We start from the raw sequence: 24,861 nt of genomic DNA, 5'->3' as shown, positions 1-24,861 counted from the left end.
TAGAAATACTTAGGTAAAGTAATAGAAACCATCTTTTATAATTTATCTTGAACATGCCATCTCAGTGCTTAAACTCATTACTTTAAACCTACACTTACATCCACCACACGGATAATGAGCATCACTTCTGTGTAAAATCAGATGGTAGAGGGAGGACAGAAACGTACCTCTGTCTCCTACAATTTGCCAAGTTTGGGGAATTGGGGTTATTAACCAATGCAATTTCTTAAAAAAAAAAAAAAAAGAAACTGCCACCTAATTTGTTCTACTGAACTGATGAATGACTTGATGTTGTTCCTTTGTCATTTATGAACAAAAATCTCTAACCAGGTTCTGCTATGACAGAGTAGTGTAATCAGACTAGCACGGATAACAATGAGGGAATCTAGATTAGTTATTAGAATAAAAATCATCTAGAAACTTTTGTTTGGTGATAAAAGGAATCAGTCCTTGAGGAATATGTAGGATCCAGTGAAATAGCTGTGCTTTCTTCAGTTTATTGCAGAAAACCTGCTGGGCCCAGTACATGCGGTAACACTGAGCCTCAGAGTTAACCAGTTACTACTTTGAGGCCAACAGGCTGCTAGAATATTAAGGAAAATCTATGGGGTATGGGAGAGCTCAGATTGCAAGATACTACATCTTCATATGTGATTCCATCACATATTACTGCAATGTAAGTGCATATGTAGAGAACCCCCAGAGATCCTAGTTAGAAAAGGCTGACTGAAAGAATTGTTCAGAGATGTAAGCTGCCAATCACTGCAGAATGGAGTTGAGCTAATCTACTAGAACAAAAGTCTGAATTGTGAGGACTGACAATATTATTCAGAGTCCAGTGCATCATTAGTTACTATACAGAAAAAAAAATATTAAGAATGAGCCATATTAAAGAGAGGGAGAAAAGAATTCTTAGTAGAAAACTGAACCCGAGATGACCAGATATTGGAATTGGCAGATAAAAAAATTCTAGAACTTTTTTTTTTGAAGGGAGTAACAGTAGTAATAGCAGCAGCAGTAGTAGAAGAAGTAGTATGTGTGTGTATGATAGAGACAAAGAATGGGAGATAAAGGAAGGCAATGGTGTTGTAAATATGAACAAAAGTCAAGGAAAGACATTGGAAAATGTCATAATGAAATTCATTACTTTTGTACACTAATAGAAAATAATAATAATGAAAATATGTTTTACAAAGTAAAATATAAGTATAATAAATGAACTGTTGGAAAGTGTTGACAGAGAAATAGAAAACATGAAACAGAAGCAGATATCATTTATAAAACTAAAATAGTAGGGGCAGAAGAGATTAATCTGTTGTTAAGAGCACTGGCTGCTTTTTGAGAAGATCTGGATTCAATTCCTAGCACCCACATGAAAGCTCACAGCAATCTGTAACTCTAGTTATTGAGGATCTTTTGTCTTCTTCTGGCCTTCATGATCACTGCATATACCTGGTACACAGGTAATCATGCAGGCAAACAGTTGCATACATATAATAAAAAAATTAAATCTCAAAAAAGTTTTAAAATGGTAAAAATGCTAAAGAGTGCAATAGTTAAAATGAAAAATTCATGGTATGGAAATGTGACCTAGATTTGAAGTATATAATTATTCAGGATAAAAAATAGAAAACCGAATAGTAAATACTTGGCCTATGAAGTAACAAAAAAATGACTTAAAATATACTTTATTAGGGTCTTAAAAGGAGAAAGAAATATGGGACATAAAATATTTGTAGATAATTATAGAAAAAAAATTCATAGAGATATATAAATTCGTGGAGGTATGAAACTCATGAAACATACAAAGGGTGAATACAAAGGAAATAATACTTGGTAACATGTAAGTTCTGAAATCCAAATTAAAATAAAAACCTCTAGGGTAGCCTGAAAACTTGCTACATTGCAGTAATTAAAAATAAGATTGAAGGAGTTCTCACTAGAAATACTGAAGAACAGAAGGAAACTTGTTAAGAAAAAAAATTAAAAAACAAAACAAAACAACAACAACACCAAAAGCTGCTATCACCAGAATTTTGTATTTGATAAAACCTTCCATGGAAATGATGGTGAACTGAATAATCTTTTAGTTTCTAGAGGGGAGAGATTAATCCAAATGTATTATATGAAATTGTCAAAGAACTAACTAAAATGACAGCTTATTGTCATCATAAGATAAACAGCAAGTTCTTCAAAGCGAAGAGACTTGATAGCCCATAGAAATTGGGCTATATGGAAAAGTATGTAAATTGGGCTCTATGGGAAAGTATGTAAAACAATGGAAACTTTTTAAAACAATGGAAACTTTTAAGTGCATAACTATATGAAACTAAAATAAAATTTGAGTTCCTGTTTGATGACATATAATTGTATAAATTAAAATTAAAATGTTATTTTATTGTAGGGTTTATGGCATATGTAGATTTAAAATGCAACATTAGGAGTACAACGGAAGGGGTCATAGAAAAGTATACTCTAACAAGCTTTCTTTTTATGATCTTCCCTGTAAGAGGACCTTATTGTGTTAATAGTTGCTTTGTAATCTATAAAATCACAAAATTTGTGTAGTTCAAAATCCAATAAAAAATTAAATTGTGCTACTAAACAATATTTTATTAAAGATAGGAACCAATTATAAATTTATGTTTTAATTTTAACAATACAGTAAATTTAAACAGACTATACACTTTATTTAAAAGGCTAGGGTTGTCAGAGCAAATAAAAAAGAATGACCCATATATAGATGGTTTATAAAATATAAGAGGGAATGTACACATTTGATAGTTGAAATGAAAATACATATCTCACACATGCTAATAGTAATGTATTGAACCATTTTATTAGTATCAGGCAATATAAGAAAGAAAGGTAATATGTTGTCAGGAAAAATGTATAATGAAAGGTAAAAATAAGTCATCAGAAAAATATAAAAAAATGTATGAATCTAACAAACTGCATAATACATGAAGCAAAAACTGTTAGAAGTAAATAAACCTTATCTTCCTTGTTGAGGATTTTAAGACCACCGTCTCCTATTGGATGGCAAAACTAGATAGAACCAATAATATAAAGGTACTGTAATTAACATTACTGAATGTTTATGGAATGTACTGCTTATCAACTGAATAATACAGGTCCAAGTATATGTGATTATGACAGATCATAATGAATATCAAGAATTTTTAGGTAATTGCAATTATGTAGATTATATTTTTTCATCCCAAGGACATTACCAGAAATCCTTAATAAATAGTTGAAAATATGCAGATGGTTGGTAATTAGAAATTATAAAACATGATTATTTGTCTAAGAGTTGGGGAACATTAACTTTACTAAAAGTTAAAATAGTATTAAGTGATGATACCAAAATTTTTGTGTATAGGTAAAAACAGTGTGTAGAGGAAAGTGTATACTCTTAAATGCTTAAGTTGAACACAAAAAAGTTAAGAAAATTAGGGGAAGGTTGGGAAAGTTACGGGAGAGGAGGGAACATGGGTAGGAAAAACTAACAGTAAAAGCCTTTTGGAAAGCTGTATGGAAACCTACTACTGTAGCAGCTTCCTAAAGTAAATCCTGTATCAGAGGTTATTTGAATAAAGTCATGATATAATGGGGGTGGGTGGGATACTGGTCTAACTAGACTTCTTATGTCACCAAATTAAACCTCCAGTGATAGGAATGGGTTGCAGCGTGTTGAATTGTTGATCAAAGGGGTTCCATAGACACTTCCAAACACTACAGCCTTTTGCCAAGATTAATTATTCTCTGTAACCTTATCGGTAAGCGCCTATTGCTAAAGACAACACTTTTTTTTTTAAATTTATTTATTTTTATTTAATTTTATATAACAAAGTCCAATTAAATGAAAACAAACATTTATACACAATATTTGGGAATTTGGGCGTCGTTCTTTCCAAACTACTTCCTGCTGGTTAGGGGCGCTGTCTTGGGGGATTCGAAGAAGATTCAGATATCCTAGCTGTAGTCTGCAGGGCTGTTTTGTCCAGCTGTTTGGAATGTAGGATCAGCTAAGACAACACTTTTAATATTATTAAATATGAAGAAATCGAGCTGTTGCCCAGCTAGAAGTTTCCCCCTTACTGACCAGTGTCCATGGTGCTAGGAATTATTTTCTAGATTGCTAGAGGAGCAAAGCAATCATGCAGTATTAAACCCTGAAACCTACAACTACCTGCCTATAAGATATATTGGTCCAGTAGTAACACAAATGCCATGCATTTATCCACCCACTTTTTAAAATTAGATTTAAGGCCCACTCCATGAGATGGAACCCATGTTTGACACCACTGAAGTGGTCAAGAACTTGAGACTAGATAAGTCAGGCTTATGGGAAAACTTACTATTCGGTTAAGGCAGTGGTTCCCAGCCTTTCTAGTGCTGTGACCCTTTAATAGGGTTCCTGGTGGTTGGTGACCCTCAACCATAAAATTATTTTCATTGCTACTTCCTAACTCTGATTTTGCTACTGTTCTAAATTGTAATGTAAATATGTGTTTTCTGAGTCTTAGGCAACTTCTGTGGAAGGGTTATTAAACCCCAAAAGGGTCATGGCCCACAAGGTAAAAACCACTTAACTAAGGGAACATGATGATAAAATGATTTCTAATGATATATTGCTTTACCCATCAATAAGTACATTGGCTAACCTTCTTAGAGGTGTTTCTTCTTGCAGTCAATGGGAATTAATACAGAAATCCACGGCAGTGAGTAGATAGACTTTAGAACACTTAGCCTTAAATGAGATGTCTTCATTAAACCCCATCCTTCAAGGGTTAGGGGTCTATGCAGAAGAGGTGGTGGAAAAATTGTAAGAGCCAGAGATGGTGGATGATTCCAAGAAAAGAGCATCTTCAGATACAACAGGGCTGATGCACATTTGAACTTACAGAGCCTGCGGCAGCATGCACAAGAAAAGCACAGGTTCAAACCAGACAGAATTTCAGCACTGATAAGAGGGACACAGAGTCCCATTTCTGACTAATAAGTTTATTTACAATTGAATTGATGCCCTCTGGAAAAGGAAAAATCAATTTTCTCTAGTGAAGTCTAATTGGGTCTGTCATTCACATTCCAAGGCAGGCTCTATGCCCATGACCAGGACGTGGGCCAACAGAAAATGAACAACATGTATTTTTTTTTTTGGGGGGGGGGTGCTGGTAGAGTTTGTCTTACTAGCTTTGTTTTTTGTATTTTTGAATTTTGGTTTTGTTTTGCTTTTGAGGACCTGAGAGGAATTGAGGGAAGGCAAAGAATATGAACAAAATATATTGTATGAAGAAAATGTGAATAAAAAGGAATGTAAATTTATACTTGGGGGGACCAGGGAACATATGAACTTTTAAAGTAGATAACAAAAATAGCAGTGGATGAAAAAAGAAAGAGACAAATCGTAATGAAATTTTAGGTAAATAATTATTTGGAGATCTTTATGAGAGTAAGAGTATCACAGTGGTGAACCATAGGAGTAGCAGAGAGTTTGTCACTGCAGAGCCTGCTGATTTCAAAAGCAGAATGAAGGCATGCTGTGAATGTTTCTCTGCTAGTAAATTTTGTTTTAGGTGAAATGCACAAAGTCTTATGAAATAGAAATCACTGTGTGTACCTGCCATGGAAACACTCAGCTTTGATCTCCTTTCAAGAATAACTTGCTGCTCGGTCACGAGGAGTTCAGTCACTGGGCAGTTTTCAGCTATAGCACATTTTAAATTCATGCCAGCTCTAGATTCAGGCTGTTATCTCCCAGCAGCCTCTAGTCATTGAGCATGGGAAAATACTAGACCCTACCTCTTTCTGCTCACCGTGGGACTCTTTCAACTACCATAGTTTATTCTGAAGTTTCTTGTTAGTCACCTGTTCTAGAGTTTTCCATTAGTTGATTGTTAGGTTTCTATCTACTTCCTCTCTCAGATTTCTAATCTAAGTTATGTTCTGCAAAATTTCCATAGCCAATCTTACCTTCTACTTTATCATATTCTTTAACTGTGTGCCAGTGTCTGCATGTGTATGGGATGTGCATGCTCATGTGTGTATGTATGTGGGGTTTTGAGAGAAACCTTGGATATCATCCTCAGAAAGATGTCCACTTCCTTCAAAACGAAGTCTTTCACTGGTCTGAAACTCAGCAATTATGCTAGACTATCTGATTAATGAGCCCAGGTACCCTAGCTCTGGGGTTTCATGTACCACCTACCATACCCAGCAAGGACATCAAAAATCCAGGTCCTTTTTCTTGCAAGACCAGCATTTTACTGACTGAGCCACCCCAGGCTCAGGCCTTTCCTTTGTTCTTTCACTGGCATTACCTGGTTTTTCAATTAGCTCCTCAAATCTTCTAACTATGTCCCAGACCCTGCTTCTTAGAGAAACAAGACCTTTACATTATACTGACTCCATATTTTCTCAGGTAGTTGAGATTATTATTTTAAAAAAAATTCTGGTGTGAAAAATTATTGCACAGGCAAATTTCATCATACAATTTTGGAAGAATTACAAATTTAGAACAAATAGAGAGGAACATTTGTGACATATATCATTCTAATAGCTACATCTGACTATGGCAATACAGGAATTAAGAATTATGGGCCAATTTTCCAATGAACAGAAGATCCCAGGAAGGTATTATCTTAGAACCAAACAATACATAGAAGACTAATACATCCTGACTGTTGCCAGTTTTAAGGTTGTTATCTTCCATCACCCTTTAGTCACTGAACATGGGGAGAGGACATAGCTAATTTTTATTTTCAGTTTGATTGACTTGAGAACTACCTAGACAAAAAATTAACTACAATACTGTGTGTATGTGTATGTGTGTGTGTGTGTGTGTGTGTGTGTGTGTGTGTGTGTGTGTGTGTAAAACATCATTTCCAAAGAGAAGCATTGGTGGGGTTGAGAGGGGGCCTATTCCAATAGGCTGACAACCCAATGATATAGAAAGGAAGCTGCTAGGGTAGTCATTTATTTAATCCCTATTTCTACACACACACACACACACACACACACACACACACACACACACCACACAGCTACCTCTCTGTCATGCTGAGATAAATAACCTCTGATGATGACTGACACATGTAAAACTGTGAGCCAGCATAATGGTATAATTCTTCCCTCCTGTAGATTGCTTCAGCATATATTTCTCATAAGAACAAAAATCTTAACACATTGACCAATGTGATTTATACAAGAAAGAACTTAACATTTGAAAAATCAGTGTTCAGATTTTAACAAAACTCATGAGAGTTAAATAAAATCACTTTTTATAGTGAAAAGGACCATAAACTCAATATCCTTTCATATTAAAAGTTCTCAGCAGAAAGAACTACACCAACTGAAGGACCGTCTATTAAAAAAAAAAATTATCATCAAACTAATTTTCTATACTTCTAATTGTCAGAGTTCTGTATGAGTTCTTGCTCTTTTTGAAACCCAAGAAAGAAGTTAAAAGGCACAGTATCAGAAAGACATGAAACCATCTATATGCATAGAAGACCCAATTATGTAGAAAATTCTAACAAAGCTACAGAGAGCCTGGAAAGTGTGATAATGACATCTACCAAGGTCTTGAGATATAATATCCCTGTATGAAATATTGTATACTTTTATTTTTTTTTCAGGAAAAGGAATGATATTACATTATTCCTTTTATAGAGTACCACATGAGAACAGAGAAATGAATAAATTCAGCCCCAACGTGCAGTATCTGTTCACTGAAAAAATAAAATCATTGCTAAGTGACATTAAAGACCCAAATCAATGGGAAGAGACCATTTTATGGATTGAGAAGCAATATTGAAGATACTAATTCTCCACAAATCGTAGTTTAATACTATATAAATCCCTGAAAAAAATATGAGGGCCTGTGAGATGGATCACTGGGTAAGGGAACTAACTTACCTGAGTTCAGTCCCTGGAATTGTTGTGGTGAAAGGAGAGAACTCACTCTTGCAAGTTGTCCTTTGACCTCCATATGTGCTATGGCATGTGTGTGCACCCACACACCAAACCAAAAAAAAAAAAAAATTCAACCCCCCCAAACTACATACACAATGAATAAATAAATGTTAAAAATTAAAAGCAAAACAAATGAGACAATTCCAAAATTTAAATAGAAACGCATAGTGGCTAGAATAGCCAAAATAGTCAACAACAAAATCCGAGGATTACATAAGGGGCCCATAAGATCCACTGTAAGACTAGTTAACAGGAAAAAAAAAAAAAAAAAAGAAAAAAAGAAAAAGAAAAAGACTAATTAACAGGAAGATAGACAGGCAGGCCAATAGAAAATATAACCAATTTAAATGTTCAGGAGAGAAGTCATGAGCATGCCTACTAATACAAGTGAAAATGATTCTGGAGGATAAGCAGACTGTCTAATTGGGGATTTAGATGTCTGTAACTTCCATTGTAGGGTAGGTAAAATGTCCCCTGTATTTGATAGGAAGTACATGGGAAGCCTGAACAGGGGAGGAGCTTTGACAACTAAGGATCCATTTACTATTGTTCATGAATAGCTTTAGAAGTTTCCTTTATTTTTATAATTTTTCTAGTTCTGTATTGGGCACTATGAAAACATACGGAAGGCCTTAACTTTTACAAAATTAGCAGCTTAAGGTTACATGCTTGGTTTTAGATTGGATAGGTTCTGATGGAATGAGGATTTCATCCACAAGTTGATGAGAAACATTTATTTAAATCATTCCAGCACACATGGTGTGTCAGTTGTAAGAGTAACTGTCGACCAGCACGTGCAGTGTGTGTCAGTCAGTACTGCAAGATCTTTAGCCTAACACTCATACACACACACACACACACACACACACACACACACACACACAAACACACTCACACAAAGTAAAAAGTGTTCTGAGACATGTCATGTGGTTTCTTTTTATTTATAACTCTTTTAACGCTTACTCCTCCACTCAGCATTGACTTTCAGAGTAGAACCTGGGCTTTCTTCTTTCCTCTGTGGAGTCTGAGTCAGTTCTGCAGGAATGGAAGGAAATATTGACATTATTATTCAGTAAAAGCTGCTATCCCCACTTCATTCAAAAGAGTTCTTTTGATTTAATATAGAATAAAAATTTGGCATGGTATCTTTTCCTTGCAGCTGAAGTTTTGAAGTTTAATTGTGTAGAGTCTTCATGGAAACATACTATGCCACTTAGCAATTAGTCATAAGAATTATATGTTCTTTTTTGGAATGTATGTATAGCCATATACTACAACACGCATTGTGTGCATGTGTGTTGTATGTTGTACCATATAATAAACATATACCGATGCTATATTTAATGCATTAGAAGGAGGTTGCATTATATGATTGGTCCTATCAGTCATTTAGCTTGTGTTAGTGAATTCTGACCCAAGAGCATCTTGATAGTCATATTATAAGACACAAACTTTCTGTTCCTTGTCAGTCATCAGCATTGGTGATGATTGACAGTGCAAAGCTTGCTATCTGTAGCCTTGGAATTTCTGCTCTTGCTGCTTAATAGCTATACAGATTGAAGTCTCAGCCAACTCAGTTTAGAGACTCAGAAATCAGCACACTTCTCCTCTCTATTTGTCTTCTTTTCCTAGGTCCTTGAAACCTGTTAGAGGAATGTGTAGACAGAGTTCATGAACATTTTAAGGGAGAATGATTATCTCCCTAAGGCCATTTAGATTGGGAATACAGCTGAGGAGCTGAGCCATTTTGCTTTAGAATCCCTTAGAAGGAATATAAATGATTTATCTGTTGTTTTTAAAGGACCTAATGAAGATAGATGTTGAGCCCAAGGCCATGGGTGCTCGTTGGCTCAGGTAGCTGACTGGGAAGGAAGGGTTGAGCTTGCAGCGGATGCTTTCCTGGGCCACTTCTTGGTTTTTGGTTAATTCTCTTATTGATGTCAACAAGACAGACATTTTGGTGCTGAATAGAAGCTGTGATGGCATAGTTCTATGAGGGGTATGGCAGTCCCTTTCAGTGTCTGGGAACCTTCAGCACATAAGGTATAAGCCAATGCCAGACTGTCTTATTCTTTTTAAGCAAATAAACAAAATAGCGAGTATTACTTTTGAATAATACATATAATGTTTTCACAGCAATACAGATACCTACCCAGTCTAGTAATAAATATTACTAATTGAATGTGTTACCTGCCTCTTATTTCCTGAGGCATTTTCTGTTATGGAGGCAGATAATGGATTTTCTCATGACTCATAATATATAGGGCAACTTTTTACAGTTCTACTTAACCTCCCTTGACTTTTTCTTTTCAGCCCATTTTCTACTCATTCTAAGTTTTTTTGGTATGAAGTTTCCTTTTAAGTCACAATACTCTGATGCCACCTAGGGGGCACCTAAAAGATTGGAGATAATTGTGTGTTTCCTTTTAAGAACAGGCTATATTTTACACAGTGGTGTATGCACTGTGTAAACCTGAGCTTCATCTGCTTTTTGAAATACTACCTTTATGTGGTGACATTAGCAAGCTCTCTCCTTCTGCTTACTATTCTGCATGCTGTTTGAAGGGTAGGCATATTAGCTGGTTTCTTTTTTCTAAATAACCTCTGGGGTAGGACCACTATCAACATGTTGACTCCCTCCTCCTCACTTGCTTCTAATAAATGCAGGAACTGAAGCCAGGATAGTGAAGTAATTTGGTATGTTGAGCTGGAGGCCAAACCTTTACCATGTGACTTGAGGCCACCTAACTGTTTTCTTTTTAGTGAGGCCCTTCCTCTCTGGTCTCTGTACTATTGTCCTGTGAGAGTGACTTCCTTTTTGATGGGTTCCTTTGGGTGGATCTCTCACTACAGAAGTTGGTTTTTAAAGTTGGACTGAGCAGAACAAAAGCAGGGAGGGGTGTGGAGAAGAGTCTGGAAATGAGCTGTGAACCTCCTTTTTTTTTTTTTCTGAATTAGTTGAAAATAGGGAAATTCAATGTAAATTTGTTGTGAGACTTTGAGATGGAGAAATAATATAGAAATAATATAGAATAATGTAGATGTAAAGGCTGAAAAACCAACTAAAAACCAAGTGGAAATTCATAATACTATATAATATAGCATAGAACTCATGCTTGACACTCTGTGGTGCTCTCTTTAGTGAGGTAGCTCATCATGGCAGGAACATGGAATTGGGCACAATCTCCTCTTCATACTAGAAGAGAATGAGGCCAGGGCTTCACTGCCCTCTTCAGGAGCACACTCCACAGTGATTTTAAAAACAGCTCATGAAGCCCCATCTCCAGGTTCCACCAGTTCCCAATACTGACCAGGTGGGCAAAGCCTTAAACTCGTGGGCCTTTGGGGTAGGTTGTTCCAAACCACAGTACTTCCTCATCCCTGATTGAGAAGACAGTGCCTATAGCGCTGAGTCAGTAAGCCCATTATGTGGAATCGTTATCTCTGTATATGTGGGGATCTCTGTGACTACCAGGGCTAGCAGAGTAATGTTCTGTGGCAAGAAAGTAGTTTGGTTCAATGTGATTCCCTAGTGATGGTACCACCTTTTAGAGTCTTATTTTAGACACAAGTTGGTAAAAATTTTCCTGGTTACAACCCGACCTTGTGTGCACAATAAAACTTAACACATGACTACATTGGCATGCTTTGTAAATTACATGTGACATGCTTTGTAAAGTACATGTGGCATCTCCCATAAAGAGGGTTCTGTAGAATGACTGCATGAGACATCTTCCATAACTGTGGGTTCTATAAACTGACAAGCTCACAATAATGTTCCGGGGCTTTCCCCTAGTACTTACTTCTATGTGACTACAAGAACGTCCATACCACCCCCCCCCAAACATAGACATCCCTTAAAAGCCAATGACTAAAGATAAAATCCTAGCATTAACTTGCATATGTGTATGAATGCAAGAATATGGAGCAATGTTTCTCAATTTTCCTAAAGCTTTGATCTTAGTGACCTCCATCCATGAACCTACAGTGTTGTTACTTCACAACTACAATTTTGCTATTGTTATCAATCCTAATATAAATATCTGATATATGACTCCGAAGGGGTCATGACCCACAAGTGGGAAACCATTGATATAGCACACACAAATCCTGTTGTAAGATTCCGTTCGACTTATTTGTATTTGTATGTTTATGTTCCTGTGGTTATAAGAACCAGTGGAGGCCAAAAGAGGGCTTTGGATCCCCAGAGGCTGAAGTTACTCTACAGGTGGTTTTGGGCCACCCAACATTGGTGCTGGGAACTGAACTCTGCCCCTCTTCAAGTGCTTAACCCCTGAGCCATCTTTTCATTGCCTTTAAATCCTATCTTAAGGTTTAGTGTAACAGGCAGCCCACCAGAGATGAACAGTCAGTACTTTACACGGCAGTCAGACCTATTTGAAGCCCAGAACATTTAGACATAGGGGATTTTAAAGGCAAAACCACATCTAGCTATCTTACTTAGCAGTTTCAGGAGTGGTGCCGGGGTTGCACAAGCAAGCATTTTAATAGAAGCTAAGATAAGCTTCCAGCTTGAGGCGGGGCGCTCTCTGCAAGCAAGCAGCAAGAATATAAGATGCAGGAACCTTTGCATTGCCTTGACTCATCACATTAGTATTCTTAATATAATTATGTTTTTTTTTTAATTTTTCTTCTTGATTTCTGTGGTCCATAAAATTCCTCTTTTACTTCATGTGTTATTTGCCCAGAAGTTGGCTAAGCTGTCACTCCTGGAAGCTGATAGCCTTCACACTTAGTATGCTCTGTATGCATCTTGTGATTACATGACAACTATCCAGCTCCCCAGTGGAGTAATCAGGGTCTCAGAGGGGTCAAGTGAACTGCCCAGTGGGACACAGCAGCTAGCTCTCCAAAGTGTGGCCCATGTGAGGCAAACCTGACCAGTTGTTGACGCTACTTGGACATTTTGAAGTTTTGCTCATACCCTTAACTTGTATGTGAGTTTTCCTGTTAGTGTCCAGCTTCTTATCCCTACGGTGTTTGAACATTTGACTTTCTAAACCTTCTCATGCCTCATATTTTCCAGCTTTGAGTCTGTGACTCTGATACCTCTTGTTTTGCAGCTTTGGAGACATGTTGTCCTTCACTTTGACGGCCTTTGTGGAGCTCATGGACCATGGCATCGTGTCATGGGATACATTCTCAGTGGCATTCATAAAGAAGGTAATGTAGTCTGTGCTTTCCTAAGTTCAGTGCTGCCCCCCCCCACACACACACACATAATTCTCCGCATTGTGGGTATTTTACCATTGCTTCCTTTAGTTCTTTATGTTGAAAGATAGAATGATTTTGGTAGTATTATATATGTGGGGAACAGGGCCCCCAAATGCTGTATGAAAATTGTGTTTTGGTCCCCACAGAGATTGGTAGCATGCGGGAACCTAGAGATAAGAAGAAATCAAAGTTCTGTGTTCCAATTTGCATAGTATAACTATAGATCTTAAGACCTCCACACAAGACAGAGATACGGTTAATGGGAATGGGCTTTTGAAATCTCCAAGTCCACTTTCAGTAAAACACCTCCTAGTCCTTTCCAAGCAGTTCATCAACTGGGGACTAAGCATGCAAATTATAAGTCTATGGGGACCATTTTCATTCAACCCACCACACTTGCTTAAGGGCTAATGTTACTGGCTTTCCATTTGATATTCATCTTGGAGAGCTACTTTAAACTAAAGGCAGAAGAGAGACATAGTCTCTGGAACAAGGGTATTAGCAGGTCCCATGTCTGTAAGTCATTTCATGTTGATGTCAGGTAAGAGCTAATTGGAAGCTAAGGGACTCCTTGACATCTAAACCTTTCTATGTCTATGAACTCAGAAGTTAGATAAGTAAAAGAGAATCACACTATTGTTGATTGGCTGGATTGCTAAAAAGAAACTTACAGACGCTAAAGTTAAAAACATATTCATCAGTTACAAAGCATTCAGCTGATGGTGGCATGGGCTGTATGCAATACATTATGAGAATAGAACATGAATTGCCATGTCTTGTTTTTCTAGAATAAGTTCTAGAGAAACAAATCTACACATGAAGGAATTGGGTTTTCTGGAATTTTATTCTTATACATTTTTTAACACTTTCTGAATTTACAGCAGCTATTCTTTCCTAATCCAAATGTCCTGTTTGTCATGTGACAGAGACCCCCTGGAGAGTGACTGCACAGTGCTGAGTAGGAGTTCCTGGAAATGATTTATACTCACTGGCATTAGCTTCCTGGGTTCTCATTGTAGTATTTGCACTATATCATCATGGTTGTCTTCTCCTCCTCCTCCTCTTCTTCCTCCTTCCTTCTTTTTCTCTAACCCTAGCTTCTCTTGATGAGGAGGACAAGGGCTTGGAGGTCAGCAGGGTCATTTTGAAGGAGAATCTCCGCAGTGGCATGGGACACAGTTCTTTGTCCTCAGCCCCATCTGTGCTCTCCCACAGTCACAGAGCCGAATGCTTGCCTGTCTGGCACTGTCCACTGTGTCCCAGCAGAGTTCAGGGATCCTTGCTTGCTTGCAGGTGATCCACCTCCATGGGCTGAGGGGCATCTATTTTTAAAAGAAAAGCTTAGAAGTTGAAAAATTGAAGGAAAAGTTGAAGGAACATACTGAAACTTGATTTAAATATATTTTCAAGTAAAATGCTCCTTGTCAGAAGAAAGTACTAACAACGTTTTGTTTCTTAAATGATGTGAGTTGAGTGTTCAGAGACAACGGAAGTAATTTAGTTTTCTAACTACCCAGAGAAGTATTTATTTTAAAAGAAAATATTTTCTAGGCTGGGGAATACTCGACTAACAAGTTCAAGGCCCTAGGTTCTATCCCAGACCCCCCACCCCCACCCACACACAGAAAGAAACACAAACTCAAGAAGCTGGTGTGGTAGTTTACATCTGTATTCCCACAGTCAGAAGGCTGAAGTTGGAGAATGACCAAGAGTGTTCAAGGTCAGCCTGGGCCTCATAGTGAATTACGTGAGCTTCAGAGTAAAGGCCCAAGATGCTGTCTCAAAAAGAAAATTAAATACTCCAGGTCTTCTAGTGGCCAAAGCTTGTATAACTTGGGAAGCAAAATTAATAAGAAAAAGAAAAAAGAAAAAAAAAAATCTTAGAAGTTGATAGAAGGAACACAGTGAGACTTGATTTAAATATATTTTCTAGTAAAATGCTCCTTGTCAGGAGTAATAGCAAAGTTTTGTTTCTTAAATGATATGAATTGAGTGTGCAGAGACAACTAAAGTAATTTAGTTTGCTAACTAATTAGTATGGCTTGAATTCACTTTAAATTAAATTTAAAATCACATTTAAATTAAGGATGTGAAAACTAATTGTCTTAAATCAAGACTGAAATATTTTTAGCAACAGCATATTTCATACATTCTTGTTCTGATTTCCATTGTGTTGCTACTTAGATAAGAGAACTTGGAAAACAGCTGAAAATTACTTATGCTGTGTGAAAGTAACTTTTTTTACTCATGGGGGGGGCAAATTCAGCATTCTGAGCACCTGGATTTGTGTGCACAGACCCTTTCTAAATAGAGATTTATCTCAGCAAAACTCTGCTAGGAAATGCACGAATCGGCATGGCTTCTGTGATTTAAGGTGGCTTCTAATGCAGAATTCACACTAGTTTGCGGAAGCAGCTTTGCCCCACCAGACTCTGCCTCTCTTTTCTTATGACTTTGTCTTTGTCAGGGTTGCTCTAGGTTCTAGTTTACAAACTAGCTGCAGCAGATCATGTCTTAGGCTTACCGTTCCATACTGACATTTACAATGTAGCTGCGTTGTAAAGACTTGGTATTTAAAGAAACGGTGTGCATCCATAAGAAAGAAAGGAAAGAATAGAGCATTCTGTGTCAGGAATTGGTTTCCTCCCAGCCCAGCTTTGTCTTGGAGGGAAAGCCTCATATGCAGGCTCCAAGGACCTGGCTCACCCTACAGATATTTTCCATGTGAGGCAAACATTCAGGCATTTCTCTTCTTTGACCCAATGAGTTTTGCCTTTTGGAACCTGGAGAGATTTATGAGTCTCTGCAAATTTGACAGTGCATCTTCATGATGACTGTGGATGGCTTTTTAAAGTCTGGATAGCATTCAAGAAATTTGAGACCTAAAAAACATTTTTTGCTACCATTGTTTTACATTACTGTTGCTATCCTGTAGATACTCTCTTTCTCTCTCCCTCCCTCCCTCCCTCTTTCACTCCCTCCCTCCCTTCCCTCTTCTCTCTCTCCCTCTCCTGGGGTAGGGGGGGGTGAGTACACGCATGTGTGGGTGTATACGCATGTGTGGGTGTTTACGCATGTGTGTGTGGGGATGTGGAAGAACATCTTTGAGCGTTGTTCCTCTGGAGCCATCCATCTTAGTTTTTTAGACTGGGGCCTGAACTTGCCAATTAGACCAGACCAGCAAGCCTCAGGGCTCCACCTGTTTCCCTCCCTTCCTGAGTGCTGGAATTACAGGTCCTCACCACTACACTTGGCTTTTCACATGAACCCTGGGGACCAAACAGGTCCTTATACTTGTGAAACAAGCATTCACCAATGAAGCTACTGCTCCAGCCCTGCCTCTTAGCATTTTAAAAGTTACCCAAACATTCCTCTTACTTACTATTTGCATAAGTGAGTGGCATGAGGACAGCTGAATGAATACTTATCACTGACTCTTCTAGTGCCACCGGATACAGATTTGCTTTCAGTAGTCTGTGCTGTGCCTGGCTGAGCTGCTCAGTGATGTGTGGGAAGAAGCTGAAAGGTACAAGGAACATTGTTAGTCTCATGATGAGGGAAGCACTCTAGAATTTAACCAGGTGATCTGGTGATCTTCCATAGATAGTCTCTCACCCGAAATTTACAAACTGGACACAGAGGATGTTTGTATTTTCACTATTGAGGTATTTGTCTCTATTTTCCTGGAAAAAGACAGTCATTACATTTGCTTAGATCACTCCCTACTGAAAATGTTAAGCATTTAAAAAGTCTGGTTACAACCGACGGTAGATAACAACCAAAGGAAGATGTCGGTTTTAAAGCATGGTTGACGTTCACCTCAGAACATGTAATCTGGTAAATGGGGCACATACTTTCCACCAGGCCTGTTCCCTACTCCAGGTTTATATAATATGTTCATTAGATGAAATGTTTTAGGGTTGCAGAAGTGGTTGATACTCTGTGTCAAAGGAGAGGTGATTTGACAGAAAAGGATTATTCAGAGTATTTCTATGAACATGAGCAATTAGTTCATGGATGAGAAATATGAAGACATGGTAGCTAAAAATGAAGTCTGGGTGAAAATGCTAATGCCTTAAATGAAAGCAAAGACCATAGGTGATTACCTCCACACAGTGCCCCATTGTGAAGAGAGAATGAATGTTCTGTGAAGAACTTAAAACCTATTTTAAGAAGGTATACTTCATCTTAGAAAACATTTGAGAGGACTAATCGAATATTTGGAGTATGTAATTATTATGAGAATATTTATGGAAGTAAGTAGTAAATGTCCATTTAATGAAAAACTTGACAGGGGCTAGAAAGTTAACTGAGCAATTAGGAGACTGGGTGCTCTTCTAGAGGCCTTGGGCTCACACCATCCATAAACCCTAGTCCTAAGAGATCTGACTCTCTTTCTGGCCTCTGTGGACAACAGGTACACAAGTGGTACATAGACACACATGCAGACAAAATACACATAAAAAAGAAAACAGGCAAAAGAAGCTTGGGCATTGGAATCTAGGCATGGTGGTTCATGCTTCTAACTCCAGCTCTCACACGAGTATTTGAGAGGCTAGGGCAAGGTGATTACTGTGAGTTTGAAGTCAGCCTGAGCTACAAAGTGAATTCCTGGAAGCACCGAGCTTTGTCTCAAGAGAGAGAAAGAGGTAGGGTTTAAGGATGTTATGGGGGAAGGGGGAAGAAATTTGAGCACAGGGGACACTGAGCATGGTGCTTTGGGTACAGTGGATCAGTGTTGTGTGTACACATGAAAGGGAGATGAGGTCACAGGGATGGGGGATAGGGGACTGGAATATTAACCAGAAATGATTAGGGAAACTTGGAAAGTGTGACATTTGATAAAGGGAAGAACTCAGGAGATAATGCCATAGTTTCATTGTCATTTGATGTCAGGCTGCTGTTGCAATATCCAAGGGATATGACCTTTTGAGTACCAAGAATAAGTAATGTGCTTCATAGTGCATGGCCTTTTGTCTCTCTCTACTGGACCATAAGGAGCCTAGAGTTAACAGTAGATTGAATCTTTTTCATTTGTATAGTTCTGAGTCTGTAAGACTGATCATTTTTGTTGTAATTGGATCTAGTAACAAGTAAGTAAATACTGAAGGAATGAAAAAAAAAAAAAAAGATGAAGCTGAGGATGGAGGGATTTGACAGTATCAGCAACAGGTTCTCAAGTGGCAGACTCCATGAATCGTAAGTCATATCTCAACAAATGGAGGCAAGAAGGGATGAGAGACTTAGTACAAAGAGAATAAGAAGCATTGCCAATCATCTCCCCTTAAGAGTTTTTTTTTAAAATACGCACTTGAAGCATTACATTGGGATAATAACAGGTGATGGGGACTGAAGGGATAGTGAGGGGACTTACAGTCTGTTCAGAAGGGACCTAACAAGTATTCAACCATGAAAACTTTGAGGGCAATTGGACGTTTTGTCAGTCAACAGCAGATTGAAAGGAAGAGAACTGGTGTTCATATGGTGGATTTTGTAGATCAAAACAGATGTGAGAATCAAGGCAAGAGCTTGCCAGGGGCAGTAAACACATTAGAGTGAGAGGAGCTGAGATGGTCTTTTAAGGATCTTAAAATCCCCACACACTTCCTGTAGTTCATGCTATAAAAACAGATTGTGGAGTGTAAAACCTCCTGTCGCTGAGCTGCTTGCATACTTCCCATTGCCAGGTGGATCTGGCAGGAAAGTCAGTGAATGCCACATCCCAGCCTTCACCACTGGCCCTTAGATGGAGACCATGGCATGGTAACTGGAAACTGCCAGGGCACCTTTGCCTTTTATCGGGTTCAGGGGGAAAAGGGGAATGTGGCATGGCACAAAAGGAGAAACTGGTGTTGACAGGGGAAGCTGAGTTTTTACCCATCATAGAACCAAGCCAGGCAGCTTTTAAGTCAGACAGCTTTTAAGACATCCTTGTGTTGATGTAATAGTGACTCTTTAGTGTGAGCTGTCAACAGACAGCAATAACCCTTAATGAGATCTCTAAAATAAAACCTGTATGGTGCCCATGTGTTAGGATTGCTATGAGCCATTATTCTAACCCTTTTTTTTATTTCCCTCTTATTTTTTGATTTATTGTATTTAGGTTTTTGCTGATTGACTTCTTAGAGAATATGTTTTACATTTTAAACTATTGTTCTAGCCCTGTTAATTTAAACAACTTCTGTTTGTTATATCTAGCAGAGAAGAAAAGGACTTACCTTAGCCACAGGAAATTGAAACAAGGAATATCTTTTTTTATTTAGGAATAGCCAGAAAAGTGGGCAGGTGTAGAACACTGCCTGTGCAATAATATTGACAGTATGATTTGTGAAAGCCCCTAAAGGACATAATAGAAATGCATTAAGAACATAAAAACCATAGGTCTGGATTATGTGGATGAAGGAGCAGCTTAGGACTTGGGAAGAGGTGGCCATTGGCATTGTTGAGATTGCTGTTTCAGACAGGGGGTCTTTACTCTGAGTCTGCTCCCAAGAGTGGAAACTCAGAATAACCCTGAGAAATCCAGCAGGATGGTCCGTACCAGTCATTCAGTTACTGCGTCAGAAATGGGTAACTGTTTTGTGATGGTCATGAACAGTGCTAACTCTATGTATCTCTTGCTCTTTTGCAGTATGTTACATCCCGCATGCCTTGTTCTTTACTGAGCTCCCTGTTTACTGTATTTGCTCCCTTCTTTGCCTTTTTGTGTGGCTCACTATCCATGCATTTGTGTCCTAATTTTGTTTTCAGATAGCAAGCTTTGTGAACAAGTCTGCTATAGACATCTCAATCCTGCAGAGGTCCTTGGCCATTTTGGAGTCAATGGTTCTCAACAGCCATGACCTCTACCAAAAGGTAGCACAGGAGATCACCATTGGTCAACTCATTCCTCATCTTCAGGGGTAAGCATGTTAGGCACTCTGGTGCCATGTTTCTGGAAAGCAGTTACTATGATGGCCTGGTAAACACTGAGTATTGGTTTAGTTATATGCACAAAAAGTTTTAATTTGGTACCAAAACAGATGCTGTTCTTATCTGTCATCACACTGAAATGGTACAATGACTCTCTGCTCCACATCCCCAGTCCCCAATGCCTAAACCATAGAACACATTCAGCTTTGGTAAATTTTGGTAGACATTGAGTGAGTTTTCCTTCTTCTTTTTTTTTTTTTTATTTTTATTTTTTGAGTTTTCCTTCTTATAAGGCATAATAGAGTCATTTTTTTTCTTTAGGTTCTCAATAGAGTCTGTCTTACCTATATAATATTTTCTGTGGTACAGTGAATATTTTCATAATTACTTAGGCATTTTAAGTAGCAAAGTTTTAGGTTTAAATTTTTAAATTCTTCAAGAATGTCATGCAATGTGTTTTGATTATGTTCATTTCCTTCCCCCAGCTCCTCCCAAATCTTCTCCCCTTGCTACCTACCCCACTTTATGATCTGTCTCTTTGAGTCCAGATCTATTTTTTTTCCATTTATGGTCCCTTTCTTTTTCCCGCCTTCTGTCATTACTCCAGGATATATATTGAAACCTAGCAGTTGGAGCTAGGATTCACACATGAGAAAGAGCACTTGGCATTTGTCTTTTAGAGTCTGGGTTACCTTAACTAGGGTTATATAAAGGGAGGCTTCTTTTATCAATAAAACGATGAATGAATAAAACACATGCATTTTCTTCCTAATTAGGACATGCAAGTTAGACAGCTGCACTCAAACACTGCAAACCTTGGGACTTTCCCCATTTTTCTACTCCTTGGTCAATTAGAAGGGTGCTGAGAGGAACTCTGTTATAGGATGTGGCTTGTTATATTTAAATATTGGTGGCTGCTGGTGGCAAGAACCATTGTGAACTAGCTCACATAAGAAAGGAGTTTGTTAGAAGGTTATGAAGAGCTCTTGTAGAGTCTAGAAATGATTTAAGAGGTGTTTTAGGGAAGACTTTGACTGGCATCTGACCTGGTTCCCAATGACTACTGTCTCTGGTATCACAGGTCATATTTACCTCCTCCTCTTCTTCTCCTTCTCCTCCTTCTACTTATTCTTCATTTAACATATATATATATATATATATATATATATATATATATTGGAAGGGTTAATTCAGCAGTTCTCAGTACACTGAAGATACTGAATTATGTGTATAGTATAAACTGTAAAAGTGCATTAGATATTAATTTACTAGGAGGTGGCAGAATGAGCAGAATTTAAAATTTAAGTCAGGGAAGCTATGGACTTTGGTCTCATGACTGAGCTCCCTTTCTAGAAGTGTCACTTAAAGGGACACTGGTTACACTTTCTCTGAATGTGAACAATGTTAACTTCACTGTTCGATTTTTTTATTTCTGTATCTCAGGGCCACAAGTATTCATTTGCAGTGTGCCACCAAGTGCCATGCTGAGGATGGAGGTGCAGTGTCTAATTCTGTCAACTGTGTAGCAACCCTAGGAAATAGCATCTTCCCTTAGTGTGTATCTCTGAGGCCCTTGGTTTCTACCTTGAGCCCCTGTTTCCTGTTGCCATTTGGCTTCCCTCTGATCTTTGCTTCCTTCAGGATTTCTGCTCTCTTCCTAGTGAAATAAAAATGCCAACACTTACTGCTGCTATTACAGTGTTTCTGTTTGCCAACAAGTTTATAGAATATATAACATTGCCATGGGAACAAAGCTGTTTTCTTTTAGATAAGCCCAGGAATGTTGAGACATCTACAGCTGCTCTCTCATATGTACCAGACATTGAACAGAAAATCACACACACACACACACACACACACACACACACACCACTATCTGGGTACTTGCTTTAAATTCAGATAAAGAAGAAAGAGCTAGCCAATTGGCCTCATGCACCTTGGGTGATCTCCTTTGATCAACTAGTAGAATAGTAATTGTTCATATCCTCTGTCCAGCCCAGGCATGCTGGGAATACATTACCAGTGCTGCCTGCATTTTGTAGGCCCTGCCTGTATCATTCTTGGAAGGTCTGCTGTGTTTGTGTGAGATACTGAGTCTTCCCATGGGCTGACACTCGGGACAAGCCTCTGCTGACTTCCTGCATTGTTTGGGTCTTTCCAGGACAGATCAAGAAATCCAGACTTACACTATTGCTGTAATCAATGCGCTTTTCCTGAAGGCTCCTGATGAGAGGAGGCAGGTGAGTCACAGTTCTCTATCCTCAGACTGTGGTCAGGATTGAGTCTAGGAACCCTCCTTGCAGAGATAATTTCTTCTTCCCCTCTGGGAGCTGTTTGCAGGTGGGTTCTACAGAGCAGCCATGCCTTGCAGGTCAGCCAGGATATGGGAGGAGACCAGGGAGTGACATGAGGAGTGTGGTAGCAAGAAAGCCCTTCCTGAAGTGTGACCCAGTGCATAGACTGGGAGCATGAAAAGGGAGAAGAGTTGCTTCTCACTGTGGAGTGAGATGTGGAGGCCCCTGGAATCTGTCATTGTCACTGGATATTCACTGGGGTCTCCGTTTGTGGATGGGTTCCTTATTTTGCCCAGGAAATGAGGACAGGGGGTAGGTGAGAATGAGAAGGGGCTCCTAGGTTTCTCACTGGATGAGCTAATCACTTTCAAATGTCAGGAGCTCTTTACTTGGTGATGTGTGTGCCTCTGCTGGCTGTGAGACTGTTAAAAAAGAGGAGCACCTTAAATACACACATATTAAACTAATCATTAGATGGTTTTCTTGGTCTGTTGTTTATATTTTTGATTGTTCTTTAAATGGAAGACAGAAGCATTGCTGAGGTGGAGAAAGCAGCATTTTGCTGTCTTGGAATCTACCTCAGACTTCAAAGTGCATTTCTGTTTATCTGTCAATGAAGCATATTGTCACCCCAACTACAGTTATCTTCCTTTAAAGCGTGGGTGGAAGGATGCCTCCTCCCATCTCTAGAAAGGCCATCGAGAGCTCCAGAGCACTGCCAAGGCCTTGTTTTTAGAAGATAGAAAGGCAGCCTACTCCTAAATTCATTTTATTTTTTGTTGCCAAGGTTTTTAAACGTTAGCTAATATATGTGATAGATTCTGGCTTGACTTCTATTTAGCATTGTTAGTTCACTCCGGATACTTATACTTGCACAGTGGCTTGTGCCATTTCAGTCTTTTCTGTGTGAATCAAACTCATTTAAAAAGTGCCTGCTGTCTCCACCTCTGCTGGGGTAACTGGTGCCCAGGTTGGCTTTTTAAGGTGATCTTGGCAGGTCAGAGTGGATTGTGAGTGGGGCTGTTCTTTTGATACTCATGATACTCATGATAACTCCCAAGGATCCTGGGAAGGTACAGTTGACATCATGCATTAGAATAACATTGTCCCTTCAGTGTACAATCAAGGACTTCCAGCAAAACCACATGCTTCCTGAGATGGAGTGTCAGGGTTATTAACTTACATTCTGGTCTGAACTCTTAGAAGTTTATGGAAATTTTAGCTCAGGGCATGTGAAAGTATATGACTGCACATGGACTATCTCTGTTTTATCTCTCTCTCTCTCTCTTTTTTTTAATCTTTGGAGTTGGACTTGAGTAAGATGCACATACCTTGTGTCCTTTTGTATCTTACACTGAATACCACTGTTACCTTATTGAATTGAATTCCCTGTCCTTGGGCAAATATGAAATCTGAGATCATTCTGATTTTAGGTCATTGATAATAGAAATATGAATGTAATCAAAACAAATTAGGTTTGGATTTTGTGAATCAGTTTTGAAATTATGCAAATTGGATCACACATTTTTACTAACATTGTTAAGATAATAACAAACCTACCTGGGCATTGGTGGCACACACTTTTAAAACCAGTAGTCGAGAAGCAGAGGCAGGAGGATCTATGGGTGTTAAAGGTCAGCCTGGTCTACAGAGCGAGTTCCAGGACAGGCTAGACAGAGAAACCCTGTCTAGAAAAGCAAACAAACAAAAAAAGATAATAACAAACCATCACAAAATATAGGTTAACCTTAAATCATTTAATAAACTAATCTAACTAACAATATAATCCAGCAGACATTTACATACTATTATATGACTAGTATTTGAAATAAATTAGCAATAAGGTATGTACTTTCTTATGGAAAGTTAATGTTGACTCTATAAGCCATTGAATTTAAGACTTGCATATCAGAACAGAGATAGTATTGTGGTGTTTAAATTTAAAATATCTGAGAAACTTAGGCAAGCAAACCCTGAAGATCAAGTCCATGATGACCTACTTTTGGATGTTTATGTGGAGGCCTGTAAAATGGGAATTACACTAGCTGCTTTCCTGGGTAGCTGTAGATTGTATCCAATAGCTGAGCAAGTACACCTTTATCTGGACTTGACCTCAGATGTAAAATAGCATTTGAGCTGGTCTAAATTGATATTGGTATTGTTTCGAGCATAACTTTCACATTATTATTTTCACTTTACAAATGAGGAAACTGAGACTCTAAGGGAGTAAACAACCTGACTGAGTCACCACAGTGATGAGAACCAGCGCTGCAAGCCCAGCCTCCTACTTGCTTTTAACTGCAAAGAATTTCACTGAATGTCAGTCAAGCAGGATTCTTCCACAGCAAAGACTTCCCAAAAGTCATGAGGAAGTGAGGTCCACTTTCTCTGTCCAGTTAGATTAAAACATTACCTAGTGTTTGTGCTTTGAATTTTACAGAAC

The 24,861-nt window shown here is 38.4% G+C and overlaps 1 protein-coding gene across 4 annotated transcripts in view; it reads left to right on the top strand.

The window, feature by feature from the left end:
* The window catches only part of Elmo1 (engulfment and cell motility 1), a 526,201-nt gene that overhangs the window by 176,062 nt on the left and 325,278 nt on the right, over positions 1 to 24,861 (top strand). For all 4 annotated transcript variants that reach the window (XM_051194660.1, XM_051194662.1, XM_051194659.1 and 1 more), the window contains exons 8-10: positions 13,062 to 13,161; positions 19,963 to 20,114; positions 22,286 to 22,364. In XM_051194660.1, coding sequence (XP_051050617.1) covers positions 13,062 to 13,161; positions 19,963 to 20,114; positions 22,286 to 22,364 — 331 coding nt within the window. The remainder of the gene's footprint in view (positions 1 to 13,061; positions 13,162 to 19,962; positions 20,115 to 22,285; positions 22,365 to 24,861) is intronic.

This window comes from Phodopus roborovskii, unplaced genomic scaffold (genome assembly GCF_943737965.1).
Source record: "Phodopus roborovskii unplaced genomic scaffold, PHOROB, whole genome shotgun sequence".
NCBI lineage: Eukaryota > Metazoa > Chordata > Mammalia > Rodentia > Cricetidae > Phodopus > Phodopus roborovskii.
The sequence above is the reverse complement of the archived record's forward strand: the minus strand, read 5'-3'. Positions and strand labels throughout refer to the sequence as shown.